Genomic DNA, 15,314 nt, shown 5'->3' with positions numbered 1-15,314 from the left:
CCGCTGCCCCCTTGTTTTCACGCGGCGGTATTGCAGGCATCCCCGCTGAGGGGCGGGTGACTGTGATTGAGTGGCTGGCCAGCACAGATAAGAGGTGCTGGGGGTGGCCAAAGGACAGCGAGCAGTCTGCACGTGCTCAGGAGCTCTCCGGTCAGGCACGTCGCTTCCACCGCCACGCCAGGAAGCCCCGCCCCTCGGCCAATGACTGCGGCCGTTGCGCCCGGCGCCGGAAACGTGGCCCAATGGGGAGCGCGCGGTGAGAGCCGCCGGGCCAATGAGCTCGCGCCGCGTCCGGCTCCGGGGAGGGAAGGAGGGCGGAGCCCAGCTTTCGCAAGCGAGAGAGTCCGGGAGGCCGGCCGGCCGGGGAGAGAGAGAGGCAGCCAGAGCGGGAGGGACAGCGTCCGCGGAGTCCGAGCCGAGAGCGAGCGGTCGGACAGGAAGCCCCAGGAGATAGCGGTTGACGTGCCGGGCCGAAAAGAGCGGCGTCCCCCTTGGAGGCTCCCGCTGGCCGGCCTCTTCCGCGTGGGGGTGGGGGAACCTCTAGGTCTCCAGGTGAACCTTGGCGCCGGGCCTCGCTGCTGCTCCTTCAGGCCGCTCCGTTTCGGGTCTGTCGGAGGAAAGTGCCCTCGCTGCCTCGCCTTTGTTTCCACATCGGGGTTTGGCGGCCCTCGGTCGTCGGGATGGCTCCAGCACGCGTGTGGCCGCTGCTGCCCCTCCTCCTGCTGGCTTCCCTGCCTGCGCACTTGGGTAGGTGCATCTCTCGCCCCCGTGGGTCCGATGGAAGGACCTGGGAAAGAGCTACTTGGGGGTGGTTTTGCAAGTTCCCGAAGGATCAGGCTCGCTAAGCGGAGTTGGGCAGGAGTGAGCCCTTTCATCGCATGGTTTGATCCTGCTCGTCTCAGAATAATAGAATTGTGGAGTTGGAAGGAACCACTAGGATCATCTAGTCCAGGGTTTCCCAAACTTGGATCTCCAGCTGATTTTGGACTTCAACTCCTATCATCCCTATCCTTTAGGACCAGTGGCCAAGGGTGGTGGGAATTGTAGTCCAGACAGCTGGAGACCCAAATTTGGGGGACCCTGATCTAGTCCAACCCCCTGCAATGCAGGAATCTTAGCCCAACATGGGGCTCGGACCCACAATCCTGAGGTAATGAGTCTCATGCTCTACCGACTGAGCTATTCACCTAGTGGTGTCTGAAAAGCTAACGTGTATCCTGCAGGTGGGCAGGACGAAACTGACCAACAGGAAGGGCAGAGTGTTCCTTGGATGTTTCTGTGCACACCTTGAGGTAGCCCTAGGGTGCCGGTAGTGACAGTCTGTCATGGCCCTGAGAGTGAAAGCATTTCCATTTTATCTGGTGTTGGATTCATTATGAACTACTGGAATGCAGAAACTGGCCGTGGTCCATGTGGGACCTGATGGAGACAACTTTTGTAAAGGATGCTGCTGATGCTGCACTACATTTATTTATTTATTTGGTGGTGGCATGTTTTATTTTCCACCTCTGTAAAAAATGTGTGTCAACATGTAAGCCTTACAAGCTGTGTTGCATAAAGAAAGAGGAACCAGCTGTACATTGTTGCAGATCTTTTTTTTTACCAGTTTAGTTATTGAAAAGAGGCACTTTGAGTGATGTAAATGATAGTGATTTAGATCCCTTTTTAGGTTCAGAGACCATATTAGGAGAGGTGGTGATTACGGCAGGTATTGCTATAGCTTGCAGGGAGCTTTTGGGGCCCCTGGATATTACATTTATTGGTATTGATATGGGGTCCATTGGCAAGAATAATAGCTCCTTGTTTTTGTAGGCATCCAGCAGAGGTTCAGTTTTTTTTATCCAGTCCTATTCCATAAAGGACTGAGTACTTCCATAGTACTCATTAATTCCATAAATTAATATCTTCATTGGAGGGTGTCCTGTAGGTGCCCCTATATCTGTGGTGAAGCAAGTTGTTACCAGAGAGTAGGCCTGGGTAGGTCTCTGGAATCTAGTTTATTTTTTCTTTCAGTAGCAGGAAAGATGCCTCCTAATTTCCATGTAGACATAATTTTAATTCTACTGGTTGTTTTATTATGCTCTTACTACTTTGTAGCTTTTAGCTTTTTAATTTTGTTTACATTTTGATTGTGTGTTTGTTTTTTGTATTTACTTTCTATAAACCTCCCTGGCAATATGGTTTAAGGGTGCTTTAAAAATACTTCGAGATAAACAGATGTTTTGAGATGTTTCCCTACAAATGAGATGTTCTGGATGATACAGTACTGTGAAAAGGCTTTTTGTTTCTTATCAGTTAAGCTAAGCATTAGAAATTGGAAGGAGGCTGGAGGGTACTGTCTGAGGTCCTTTCTGGAAGAAAGTAAATTTGACACAGTACTTTTGTTCCACAGATTCGTTGGCTGTGATGTCAGTGGACATGGGTAGCGAATCTATGAAGATCGCCATTGTGAAGCCTGGGGTGCCAATGGAAATTGTCTTAAACAAGTGAGTGGGCTAAATATGTGCTGCAGTGAATGTGACTGTGGCAGCAACTGTTTTGGAGGGTTTGACACATCACAGAATTGTAAAGGTGCCCCAAGGTTCAACTGGTCCAACCGCTTACAGTGCAGGAATAAATCCGTGTCTTAGTGGTGCAGTACAGAAGATATGGGGCAACATCCCATAGGTGTAACTTCCTTTTGCCCTTACTTATTGTTCCCTAATCTTAGATGTGGTTATTTAGAAGAGACTCTGATGTGTTTCTCTTCAATTATTCCAGCGCTGAATCCTGGCGTTGAAAACCAGTTCTGCATTTCTCCAAGGAACCCAGAAGTTAGACCCCAGGAAACTCTGGGGCAGGGCCATTGTGGAGTGACAGGGCACCTGCTTGGTTTGTAAGAGGTCGCGTATTCAATCCCAGGCACCTCCTGCTTAAATTTATTAGGTACCAGACGATAGGAACATTGTGCCTCTGTTCTCTGTGGAGAACCACTGGAGACCTGAGTCAGAAATATTGCTTCAGCTAGATGAATAAACAGCCTAGCCTGGTTATTAGACAACTTCCTATCTCCCCAGGAAACAGTTCTAGTTTAATTTTTCTTGTTATTCTAGGGAATCTCGGAGAAAAACACCAGTGGCTGTAACTCTAAAGGAGAATGAGCGCCTCTTTGGTGACAATGCCGTGGGAATGGTAAGTCCCTTAGATGTCCAGACACACATCCCCTCTGCCTTTTCTATACTTTGTACCAAGAGTATTTATTTGCACACACAGCTTGTTATTCTGGGGTCCTATCTCTGCTGCACCTTCCTCTTTACGTTTTCAGCTTCAGTAACATGTTCCCCGCCACTGAGATTTCTTGAAGAGACAGTGCTACAGGTCCTCTTTGGCACGTTAGCTCATTTTCCAGAGAAGGACTTTTCCAGTGGTGGCATGTGTTGACTTTTTTGGTTTTGGAAACTGAGGGTCCTAATTGCCACTTTGGGTATTTTCAGTAGTTCATTTGTTGAGGGTTTCTGGCGTGTATGCCTTTTTAAAAGAAATTTATGGCGGATAGGTGAACATTCCAGAGGAATCAGCATGGTTGTGTGTTTTTCCTGTTTTTTTAATAGGGCATCAAGAACCCAAAAGTGGCTTTCCGGTATTTCCAGGATCTCCTGGGCAAGCGCATTGATAACCCACAAGTGACCACGTACCAGTCAAGGTTCCCAGAACATGAGCTGGTAAAAGATGCAAGGAGGGAGACAGTCACTTTCAAGCTGTCAGAGTACGTTTCCACTTTGAGGTTTGCCACGTGGCACTGCTGAGCAAGAAAGGCTGTGGCATCTTTCTGTAAGCCACTTTGGGAGTACTGCTACATAGATTTGGTTGGCCAAATGCCATGGTCAGCTTGTATTTGGTATGTGCCCTGATAAGGGGCAAGTGGTATGTGGAAGTGATGAGCCCCACCCATGCTCAAAAGAGGCATTTGACAGCTGGGATCAGGAATTTAGAATTTCATCCTTCTTGTTCTTCCTTGCAGCAAATTGCAGTATACTCCAGAAGAGATCCTGGGCATGGTGCTCAACTATTCTCGGGCACTGGCAGAGGAATTTGCAGGTTAGAAATGACTCTTGAGTGTTTGAGGCACAAGAATTGTATTTCCTTCTTTGGTCAGCAAGCATATGAATAAAAAGGAAGAGGCACCTGAACCAGGAGCTCACACCATACCTTCTCCTTATCATACAGAACAGCCTGTCAAGGATGCTGTGATCACTGTCCCTGCCTACTTCAACCAGGCGGAGAGGAGAGCGGTCTTGCATGCAGCAAAAATGGCAGATCTCAAGGTTTTGCAGCTCATCAATGATAACACAGCTGTGGCTTTGAACTATGGGGTGTTCCGAAGGAAGGACATCAATGCTACAGCCCAGGTGCTTGTAACTGGAGGGTGTGTGTGGCTCGGGAGTGGGGAGGTTTTTACCCAGGGCTCAAGCTCATTGTGCCTCTGTAACCTTACCTAGAAAACACAGGGAATTTGGGCAGGGCAGTCTTCTTGGTCAATGAGAGCTGCCTGTTTGAATCCAAACTTTTATGTACAGATTCTGCATTCCCCTAATTCCAGCTAGCCATATACACAAGCAAGCAGGGCCCACTCATCTGATAATACTATGAAATCTAATGACCAACTTACCCTTTGTAGCAAGGCAAGCTGTGTTAGCAAAGCCAAGCCAAGTTTCAAGTTAGTACCTACTGGCCAATAGGCAGTGACTCCAAACCTGCTTTCTGCAGGGATTGGTTCTGTGGCTTGAGTTTCCTCTGGAGAACTTGGTTGCACATCCGATCCACTGGGCTTGGAGTCACCAAGACCATAGGTGGAGACTTGAGGCCTGTTAAGAGTTCCGCATGCCTGCTTTGTCTGTCAGTTGATTGATGTGGACAGCAAGCCTCCCTTGCCAATGCATAATCTGGAGCATTCTTCAGGACTCCCAATATAGCATCTTGTCAGCTGCATCTTTACCTGTCTCCCACCTGACATCACACATGACATCTGGTGTGGGGCTGGTGGGCATACTTGGCAGAAAACTGCCTCATGGGCCAAATTTGGACCCATGTTAGGTCAAATTAGGCCTGCAGGCTGGAGGGCTGACCCACCTCTGGACCAGATGAACAAACAGCCTGACTTCTATTTTTATTATTTTTATTTATTTATTTATTTATTTATTTATTTATTTATTATTATTATTATTATTATATCCCACCCATCTAACTGGGTTGCCCCAGCTACTAAGCTTGGAGACAGAACTTCCCACAGACGTTCATGTACCATCCTTCAGACTGTGATGCCTCTGTGCCTGCTGTTGCCTGCTGTCTTTAGCATTGGTTCTTTATTGATTTCCAGAATATTATGTTTTATGACATGGGAGCAGGCAGCACTGTGTGTACCATCGTGACTTACCAAGCAGTGAAAACCAAGGACTCAGGAACCCAGCCTCAGCTTCAGATTCGGGGTGTTGGGTAAGAGCTTGTTTCTTGGAATTAAATTTGCTAGGGAGTCAAGAGAGAGCAGGATATCTGAAGTACAAAGGTCCAAACTGGGAGGCATATTGCACAAAGCAGAATGAAACAAATGCATAATGGATCATGTTGGCTAGGCCCTACCTGGAGTCAACATGCCTCTCTCCCCACCCCCCAACACTTCTTTTTAAAGTGATTTCCTGGGAATTGCAAATGTGGAGAGTGTTATTGCATTCGTTTCCTATTTGATGGTTGCCCATAAGACACTGTAAGATTGGGGTGCTGGATTTGGATGGACATGTGGTCTGATGTGGCTGCAAGGCTCTTGTGGAAGGATGTTTAGAAAACCAAGATGCTGGTTTTGGGGTGGGAGGGAGTAGAAAGATATCAACCTTTTTGAGAGGAGTGGTAGCTGGAGAGGTAGTTGCTGGACTTCTTTGCAAAGGGCTGCTGGCTTGAGTAGCTGCTTCCACTGCCTGCCTCGTTCTCCTCCTCAGATTTGATCGCACACTGGGAGGGCTGGAGATGGAGCTGCGCCTCCGTGACCATCTGGCCAAACTCTTCAATCAGCAACATCCATCAAAGGATGTCCGGAAAAACCTCCGGGCCATGGCCAAGCTGCTAAAGGAAGCTAATCGCGTGAAAACAGTACTAAGTGCCAATGCTGACCATGTGGCCCAGGTAGGTTGTGTGCGTATCATTTGGTGTGGCATGGGTGCATGGAAAATGCCTAACCTTCATAGTCTGCTATAGTCAATTGTAAGCAAGCTATCTGCTTATGTATAGACTAAAGGCTTCTACATTTCATCAAGGTCTCAATCCTGTTTTGAAGGCACAGTAGAAGCAGTGTGGTGGCTTCAGAGAGGAAGTGCTGCATGTGTCTGTGAGATAAGATGCTCTTGGCTTCTCTCCCTAGATCGAGGGCTTGCTGGATGACATTGACTTCAAGGCCAAAGTTTCACGGCAGGAATTGGAGGAGCTGTGCTCTGATTTGTTCCAGCGGGTCGCTGGACCTGTGCAGCAGGCGGTCAGCAGTGCTGAGATCGGTTTAGTAAGTGCGGATGGTTTTGTTACAAAGTCTCTAGTTTTCACCAAACAACGTGAATTCCACAGTGCAAGCCATGGTGGGAAGCACTTACTGCTTCGTCCAGGCTACCTACATCTTTGTAAGCAGAACTCTAGATTCAGAAAGTGTAACAGAGTTCAAGCTCAGAGAGTCAGACCCTGTTAACTTTCTCCAATTCCCAGAATGAAATTGACCAGGTGATCCTTGTTGGTGGTGCCACTCGCGTCCCAAAGGTGCAGGAATTTCTGCTAAAGGCAGTTGGCAAGTAAGCATCAGCCCAGTTTTGGTGGTACTTTCCGCCTCCCACCCCTCAAAATATTCTCTGTCCAGAGCAGGGTAGCATCTAATCATTCTTCTGTTGACAACACAGGGATGAGCTGGGCAAGAACATCAATGCAGATGAAGCAGCTGCAATGGGCGCCGTCTACCAAGCAGCTGCCTTGAGCAAAGCCTTTAAGGTGAAGCCTTTCATTGTCCGTGATGCAGCTGTTTTCCCCATCCAGGTGAGCTGTGGTTCGTTATCAAGTATCAGAGTAACAGCTGACGGGAGTGCTTTGGATTTCAGGGAAAGGGTTGGTTAAAAAAAAAAAAACCTGTCTCGGCATTCTGTCTCAAGCAGTCCAAGAAAAGTGCTGATCTTTGTCCCTTAATGACAAGACCCCTGTTGGCATGCAATTGGCTCTCCTGTGTGGTAGAATCTTGAAGGGGTACAGTCTGTGCTCTATCCTCTCCTGACCTTAGGTTGAATTCACCCGTGAGGTAGAAGAGGAGGATAAATCCAAGAGCCTTAAGCACAACCGGCGGATCCTGTTCCAGCGCATGGCTCCGTATCCCCAACGGAAGGTCATCACCTTCAACCGATACACAGATGACTTTGAGTTCCACGTCAACTACGCAGATATGGGCTTCCTGGGTGACAGTGACTTGAAGTGAGTGCAGTTGTGGGTCAGCATGCTGGCTCTTGCTTTCCTTTCCCCTTTTGTTATGGTAGTTACAGCTGCCCGGGAATTTGGTCTAAGGAGGGAAGAATTGACGGGGTTTGCATAAGGAACAAAAGCAAAACAGAGAGGGAGGAATGGCTAGATATTACTCTGTATTGAACATTTGATTGTTTTGAGGAACTCTTGTATGTGGTAGCTGGAAGTCCCTTTTACTTATTTTTGTTATCTTTTATTTCTATTCTGTTATTATTTCCTTAAGTATTCTTTCTCTTTTATTTTCTTTGTTTTGTTTCTGCTTCTTCTACAGTATTTTGAAAAGTCCTAATAAAATCCTTCTTTTTAAAAAAGGCTTAACATGGCTCATATTTTCAGAGTTTATGATTCTGTCTGAACTCAGCTTTATGTCAGTGACTACGGCTTTGGGAACTCAAATTTGTTCTCAGCTGTTTGAACTTGTACCCTTGCAGTCGAGTATCCAGGAAATAAAATATCTATATTACTGCCCTTCAGTGTTTCTACAAAGTTTTGTGATTTCTGTGGAAGAGCTAGAGAATGGGAACAAAGGAGGGGTGGCCAGCCGCTGTGCTCACCCATCCCAATGTGTGTCTTCGTGTGGTTTCTGCAGAGCTTTTGGGTCCTTGAATCTCACAAGGGTGAAGCTGCAAGGAGTGGGCGAGAGCTTCAAGAAACATTTGGATTACGAGTCCAAAGGCATCAAGGCTCATTTCAACATGGACGAGAGTGGTGTGCTGAACCTCGATCGTGTAAGTACCGCTTCTGTGCCCTTCATCTCCGGCTCACTTGCTGGACCTTCCAATCTCATTCTGCTCCATGTGTTGTCTCCCAGGTAGAATCTGTGTTTGAGACTCTGGTGGAGGACAAGCCAGAGGAGGAATCCACGCTAACAAGTGAGTTGGTTGGGTTGCAGCAACAGCTCTTCTCGTACCATGTAGGCATCTTTACTTAATCAGCCCCTTACCAGTTTTCAGCATCACTTTGAGTGGTCGGAAATGAGACCTTTCCAACTCTTTGCCCCTCAGCTTTCCAACCAAGCAAGCTGCAGTTGCAGGGACTGGTTCCTTGGGGTGGGGCCTCTCTGTTCCTGGCTACCTTTAGTAATCCAGTATGCTGGAGAAACAAGGCAGTGTATACACCAGGACACTTTTGGCACTCGGAGACATGGGAGGTTTTACGTTCGTTGAGGGTGTTGTAGTTTTTACAGCTGTAGGGGCAGAGGTGGTCTGTGCTATTTTGCCAGCCAACACCCACCCCAAGATTGAGAGGTTGCCACATAGATTATGAAGGCTTTCACTAAGCAGAACCAAAGATCTTTCCCTTAGGAGGGAATGGGTCAGGTGGCAGACAGGAGCTGGGTTTTCTGTGTGTAGAACCCAAACCTTTCTTAAGTATGTTTCTTCTTTTGAGCAGAGCTTGGGAACACCATCTCCAGTCTCTTTGGAGGAGGAAGCACTGTGCCAGAAGCTTCTGAAAACTTGACTGAGACTGTTCAGGTGAGCTCAGATGCAGCATTTGAACCTAATGCAAATGTCAGCAGGGGACTTGAAAAGTGGTACAAATATGATAAAAGAACAGGGGAGGATCCTGGTCTTAGTCTCAAGAGTTCTGTGAACCTGTTCAACAGCACTGTGTTTTTGGATAAAACCATGATAAATACTTAAGAGTCAGAAGGAATCCATGGCAAGTAACTGTCGCAGCAGAGCTTGTAGCTGGACCTGCTGGGTCCCTTCAGAGTCATGCCTGACTTTCCTGAATAAGCCTAGCTGTGCAAGATACTTACAACTGACCCTTGGGAATTTCCCCTCTGTTGCCCAGGAGGAAGAGGAGAGCCAAGCGGAAGTGGGTAAGGAGGACCAGAAGGATGACAGTGGGGCTGCTAGTGAGGAGGAAGAAAAGCAGCCAACACCATCCCCATCTCAGGAAAAAGCTGCTGAAGATGCTTCAGCTGAGGACCAACAAGAGGAAGGTAGAGAGAAATCGGACTCCCAGGTGAGCAAGCTGTGAGGAGGGTCACTGAAGAGCCCCCCTTTTTTATCCGATAGGAGACAAATGAGAAGGCATCCGTAGGGGTGTATTGTGGGGAACAGTACCTTTTCACGCTTCAAATCCCCTGAACCACTGTTGTCTACTTATTGGAGAGGGTGGGACACTTCCTTTTAAGGTCTGGTGCCTATGGGGTTGTGTGGGAATTCTCTTGAAAACTTAGCATCTACATGGTTCCGAGCCTGTTTTTAGGTTGGCGGACTCTAGCTTCTGGAAGTGATGGCTGAATCCAGGGCCATTACAAGACATTTTGCTACCTGAAGCAAATATGGTGGCTTCCACCAACAACAAATTGTGCATACAAACTCTGACTGGAGCAGCAGTTGAATTTTTTATTTCAACATTGTCAGTGGAATAATGCCCACCACAAGCCCTGAGGGCAACAGAGTAGTTATGCAGGTACAGATCTTACAACAGAAGGATATGGCCAGGGAACTCGGAAGGAATGGAGTGGGTAGGTGGCTGTTCCCAGAAGTTACCACTTCAGGTAGTTGCCTCTCTTCCTAATGGCAGGGCCGGCCCAGCTTAAATTTAAAATTAAAGCAAACCTGTCAAATGTTGGCTCTAGCTGGTGGCTGAAAACAGCCTCCTGTTAGTACTGGAATTTCTCCCATCTAGGAAGCCCAAGAGAAGACAGATACTGGGAAGGATGAGGAGCCTACAAAGAGCCCTGAGGGCAATGATGCCAAAGCAGCCGAGGACGAGGAGAAAAAGCTGAAGCCGCCAAAGAAACAAAAGCTGGTGGAGGAGATTGCTGTGGAGCTGGATGTGAATGATGTGCCAGATTTGCTGCCAGAAGAATTGCAGGACTCCGTTAAGAAGTAGGTGGATCTTCAGGGCTGCCTCTGCCCCCTAGCTGTGGGCTGGGATGAGACTGCTTGCAGTCAGTGCATGGGGATGCTTTTTATCTTCTCCCATTCAGAGAAGGTTGTGACCTTGGGTACCTTGTCCTTCCCACCTTTTTCTAACATCAGGTTGCAAGAATTGACTGAAAGAGACATAGCAAAGCATGAGAGGGAAAAGTCGGCCAATGGCCTTGAGGCCTTCATCTTTGAGACTCAGGTAGGTCCCGGGAAAAGGATCAGAGGGCATAGATGGTTTTATCGGGTTCATCTTGTTGCCGACGATCCCACCCCCATAAAACTATTTCTCCATCAAACCTCTGCTGCCATTTAACTTATGTTTATCTTGTCTTTTGTGTAAAGTTGCAGCACTATTGTAAATTGAGCTGTAAGAGAATTTGGAATAGGTCAGGGAGGCTGCCGTGTCGCCTTTGGCTAAATTTCTGTCAGGAGGACGAGTGAATAAAGCCCAAGACTCCTGTTTGATGAATGGTCCCATAAGTCACAAGAGCTTCAGAGAGATTGATTTTGTGTTTGTGTGTGTCTTTTATCAGGATAAGCTACATCAGGAGGAGTATAAGTTTGTTTCAACAGAAGAAGAGCGAGAGGAAATTTCCAAGAAGCTGAGCGAAGCTTCCAACTGGATGGAAGAGGAAGGCTATACAGCCACAACTAAGGTTGGGGCACTACTTTTAACTGCTAATACCTTTTTCAGGGGAAACTTCTCTATATTGTTAGGCTAGAGTTTAAAGATTCTCAGAGTGTGTTTCATGTGGGTTATCTGGACTACAGAAGTGGCTTTCCCTTTGCCAAAAGCATTTTGGAAATTTTAGCCAGTATTTTTTGTCAGAATTGGAGAAACAGAAGAAGGTGACTTGCTATGGTTAATGAGAACAACTTTAAACATGGTTCCTGCTTGGTCTTCCTTGATTGCACTGCCTTCTAGGCATGGCAAAGCACTTTGTCATTCATAGCTGCAAACATTGTGTGGGATTCCTGTGGTCTGCATGTCTGACTAACCTGCAAGTGTCACACTTGGCTTGTGTGCCCTCTTAACTTTGGGACAGGGGATTGAACTCCCTGGGAACTGGATGCTCTAATAATAACATAGCTGTCACTGTGGAGCCTCCAGGCAGGGGTTCTAGTGCGTCTCCAGGCAGGCTCAGTTTGTGGATGTTTAACCCCTACTTCCTGAATTTACAAGCCATCAGTAATCTTTGCAAGATGATATATGTGTCCAAGGCAGAATTTTAGTTTTTTAACTTCTATTCCAATTCACAGGAGCTGAAAGAGAGGCTCTCTGAACTGAAGAAGCTGTGCCGGAGCATTTTCTTCCGTGTGGAGGAGAGAAGGAAGTGGCCAGACCGTCTAGCTACCCTGGAAAGCTTGCTCAATCACTCCAATATTTTCCTCAAGTATGAGCAACCAAGATGTCTTTATTAGGAGAGGACGGGAGTTGGGTTGGGGCAGAGGGGATTACCTTATTCACACTAGCAGCTGAGATCTCACTGTAAACATGTGGTACAGTGACAATAAAGTATTTCTATCAGCACTCTCTGGACCCAAAGGGCAAGGCAACCAGGAGACAAAGAAGCAGTTCACTTTTAGTGAAACCATTTTTGGTTTTACCACACAATGGTTTTATTTTAATAAGCCTTGTTCTCAAGCTGATAGTGGAACTCATGGGAGAATAACTGCAGGTTCCAGTGCAGTTATATATGAAAATGGTCCCCATTTGTGAGAAGTTGAGATTCTTAGCATGGAACACTAGACTCTTACCCATGAGAGTTGCTTTCCAAATCTCTGCTACCTTGAAAGGAAATAAGGGTGCATATCAGGGACCAAGATAATTACACATGTGCACGCTGCTATAAGGGTGTGGTGGAGTTTGCTTTTCTAATGGAGGGCTGGTATTTTGCCGTAGTCATACATACTGGGGGGGTTTTCCTTTCCTTGAGCAATATTATATATACTTGTATAGAACTTCGGAGTTGCTGATTCCATGTCTTTGTCACCAAATAGAAAGGAAAATTGACTGAGGCAAAAGAAATTGGCACTCATGGTCATTGGGGGGGGGGGGAATCCCGCTTTGTAACCATCTCCCAAAGTTTCACCTGCTGTCCATCTCACTTGTTAACTTGGTTGTCAAACTTAGCAGTTGAAATTAGCTAGAAATGTTCTGGCCTAGATATTTCTGTGCTGCATCCTGTGTCCCAGTTGTCACTTTTCCTAGAATGGTAAATCTGAAGGTGTTGTCTTTAGCAGTTGTTGGCTACACAGGAGCCAATTACACCAACTGGAGAGCTTTAATACAGTGTGAAAACTGCTTCAGGGCAAGAGGGAGACACATTTTTTATTCATTTTTTCAGGGGAGCTCGCATGATCCCAGAGGCTGATCAGTTATTCACAGAGGTGGAGCTAAGCACCTTGGAAAAAGTTATAAACGAGACAACGGTAAGAAGGGTCACAAGGAGTGGAGAAAATCTTTTCAGTATCCAAACTCTGTGCGTTTGTGCATGTGCATGTCTTGTCCCTTCTGCTCTAGGATCCAAAAGATACCCCTTTCGGTCTTTTATTTAGAATGTTGAGGTTCGGTTCACAGGTAAACCTAAGAATCCTGCCAAAATACAGTAAGCCCACAGCTTTGTGGAGTGGGGGGTATGAATGAATGGTTGTAGAAATAGGGCTCAGCAGAGGCCACGTGGAGCTTTTAAGCAGTGATTTTGCACTGAGTAGTGGAGTTGTGTCAGATCAGAAGGCCACTGGCACTTGGTAATGAGCAACACCAAACAAGGCTGTTCTTCTCAGGTGGAGCCTAAGGATAATATGTTTTCCTGGGTTGGTTTGTTTTAGTTGTGGAAGAATGAGACCCTGGCAGAACAGACCAAGCTGTCACCCACCGAGAAGCCTACTCTGCTTTCCAAAGACATTGAGCTGAAGATTGCAGCTCTGGACAGGGAAGTGCAATACCTCCTCAACAAAGCCAAGTTTTCAAAGATCAGGCCCCCCAAGAAGAACACTACAAAAACAGAAGCGGGCAAGAACACCACTGTGCCTCCTGAGGGTGAAAAGGTCATTCCTCCCAAGGATGAGAATCAAAAAGGTGAGAAGGTCTCACAGCAGCATCAGTAGTCTTCTTATTCCCCTGTTCATATTCCCTGGTGTTTGAAACTAGCCCTGTGGAAGACTGCTTGGTGTAAAAAAGGGTCCTCAGTCTTGGCTGCCTCTTCTAGCCTTTAGTTGGTTGCTCCATGAGCTGTGTTGTAAATGGCTCAACTTTCTCTTGGGTGATGTGGTGTGCATCCAGTTTGGTCATTGCACATAACCTCTGCAACTATGGATACCTTTTTTCTTTCCTTCCAACCAGATACACCAGAAGATGCTAGCCCAGTCAAAGAACCACCCATAGAAGAAAAAGCACCACTGGAAAATGAATTGGGACCAGACTCTGGTAAGGAATGAATTGATTTATTTTGGTCACTGACCAGAACTCTGGTAAGGAAATATTGGGCTGAGAGAATTAGAATTTTTCTTGGGTTCTCCACATCATAGTGGGAGTTCAGGAACCTTTTATTCTGGAGCCATGCTATTGTGGGCATCAAGTTCACAATGTGAAGCAATGTAAAGCAATGTAAGGAAACAAGTTGTCCAAATTACTATTTTAATAGCCATAGTCAATTCATACAGTTGATGCTGGCAATCTGCATGCCACCCTGGGGATTGGCTGCAAGGCAGGGGGAGACGTGGCTGCTTTCTGAAAAGACTTTTGCAGCTGAAATGGGCACTGTGAGGCTCAAGGGGCACCAAGACCATTCCCAACATTCAGGGAGGGAGGAGGAGAAAAGACAGCAATACAGAGAGATGAGCTATTCCCAGACAAAGCTTGCTCTCTCATCCTTGCCCTGCCAACCCAGGGGGAGGGTGCTCATGGCAAAAGCTCCTCGCCAAGTGATATGAACAGTCCTGATGGAGGAAGGGGCCTCAAGAGCATGTGTAGGGAATTTAAGTGGCACAAATGTGTGGGTTTAAAGTGACACAAAGCTGATTGAATTTTCATGCAGCATGCATCTCAAGGATGGCAATGTATTTTTTTTTCCAATTACCCTTTTCTTACTTCCTGTTTATCTCATCCCTGCACTGCACAAGGGTTTGCACTGGGAATCTTGAAAACCAAATCCCTTTGGAACTGTCCAGGGTTAGGGTTGGGATTTGTAGGGGTGGCAACCCTTTACTTTTCGATTCCAAATGCTCTTCCATCCACTAATATTGTACCTATTCTTTCATGTCAGGGCTGTTTGAGTCTCAAACCATGGCTTTATTTGCATGCTCTTGCTTTCTAACCCAGCTACCCTGTTGTTGTTGTTGTTGTTGTTGTTGTTGTTGTTGTTGTTGTTGTTGTATGAATTTTTCTTACTCTTTGTGTATCTGAACATGCTTCCCTGGCACTATCTTGATTTGGAAAGTTGTCATCGGTGCTGCACAGTTTTGATTCATTATGGTTTTTCTGTTCTTACACATTTCAGGGCCACAAACTGACAAGAGGTCGGAAACAAAGGAAGACACCAGAACGAATGATGAATTATAACAGTTCCTTAAACCCCTTCTTGCACCAACACCTATTTATTTACAGTTAACACCATTGTTTTTATGATGGACCTGGTTAGTGGAACATGGCACAGACTGACAACAAAATACAATAGAGCTGTACATTTTTTTCCTTTCTGTTGGGGATTTATTTGTTGCTGATTTTGGTTTGTTGTCTTGTCTCTTCCTTTCTTTAAAAAATGACTTTCAGCTCACTGGGCACTCTTGCTGTGTTTTCCACAGCACTGTCCCCTGAATTGCACTTCTAACCAGTAGATTTAAATCTACCTGAAACTGTTCTAGGAAATGACAGTTGGCATCAGCAGTTTTTTGGGCTATCCTTCACCT

The 15,314-nt window shown here is 46.4% G+C and overlaps 1 protein-coding gene across 1 annotated transcript; it reads left to right on the top strand.

Annotated features, from left to right (window-relative positions):
• The first annotated feature begins 551 nt into the window (after positions 1 to 551).
• On the top strand, positions 552 to 15,105 carry HYOU1 (hypoxia up-regulated 1). Its single transcript, XM_033172340.1, has 24 exons — positions 552 to 747; positions 2,393 to 2,486; positions 3,093 to 3,171; positions 3,591 to 3,745; positions 4,001 to 4,077; positions 4,207 to 4,388; positions 5,357 to 5,472; positions 5,970 to 6,153; positions 6,389 to 6,523; positions 6,721 to 6,803; positions 6,909 to 7,041; positions 7,280 to 7,467; positions 8,105 to 8,243; positions 8,327 to 8,387; positions 8,908 to 8,990; positions 9,313 to 9,486; positions 10,159 to 10,361; positions 10,515 to 10,602; positions 10,937 to 11,059; positions 11,664 to 11,797; positions 12,752 to 12,836; positions 13,236 to 13,485; positions 13,750 to 13,833; positions 14,906 to 15,105. Exons 1-24 carry the CDS (start codon positions 681 to 683, stop codon positions 14,965 to 14,967), a joined length of 2,979 nt encoding a protein of 992 aa, XP_033028231.1. The 5' UTR covers positions 552 to 680; the 3' UTR covers positions 14,968 to 15,105.
• Positions 15,106 to 15,314: the final 209 nt, after the last annotated feature.

This window comes from Lacerta agilis, chromosome 15 (genome assembly GCF_009819535.1).
Source record: "Lacerta agilis isolate rLacAgi1 chromosome 15, rLacAgi1.pri, whole genome shotgun sequence".
Taxonomy (NCBI): domain Eukaryota; kingdom Metazoa; phylum Chordata; class Lepidosauria; order Squamata; family Lacertidae; genus Lacerta; species Lacerta agilis.
This window is presented reverse-complemented; position numbering and strand designations above follow the sequence as displayed.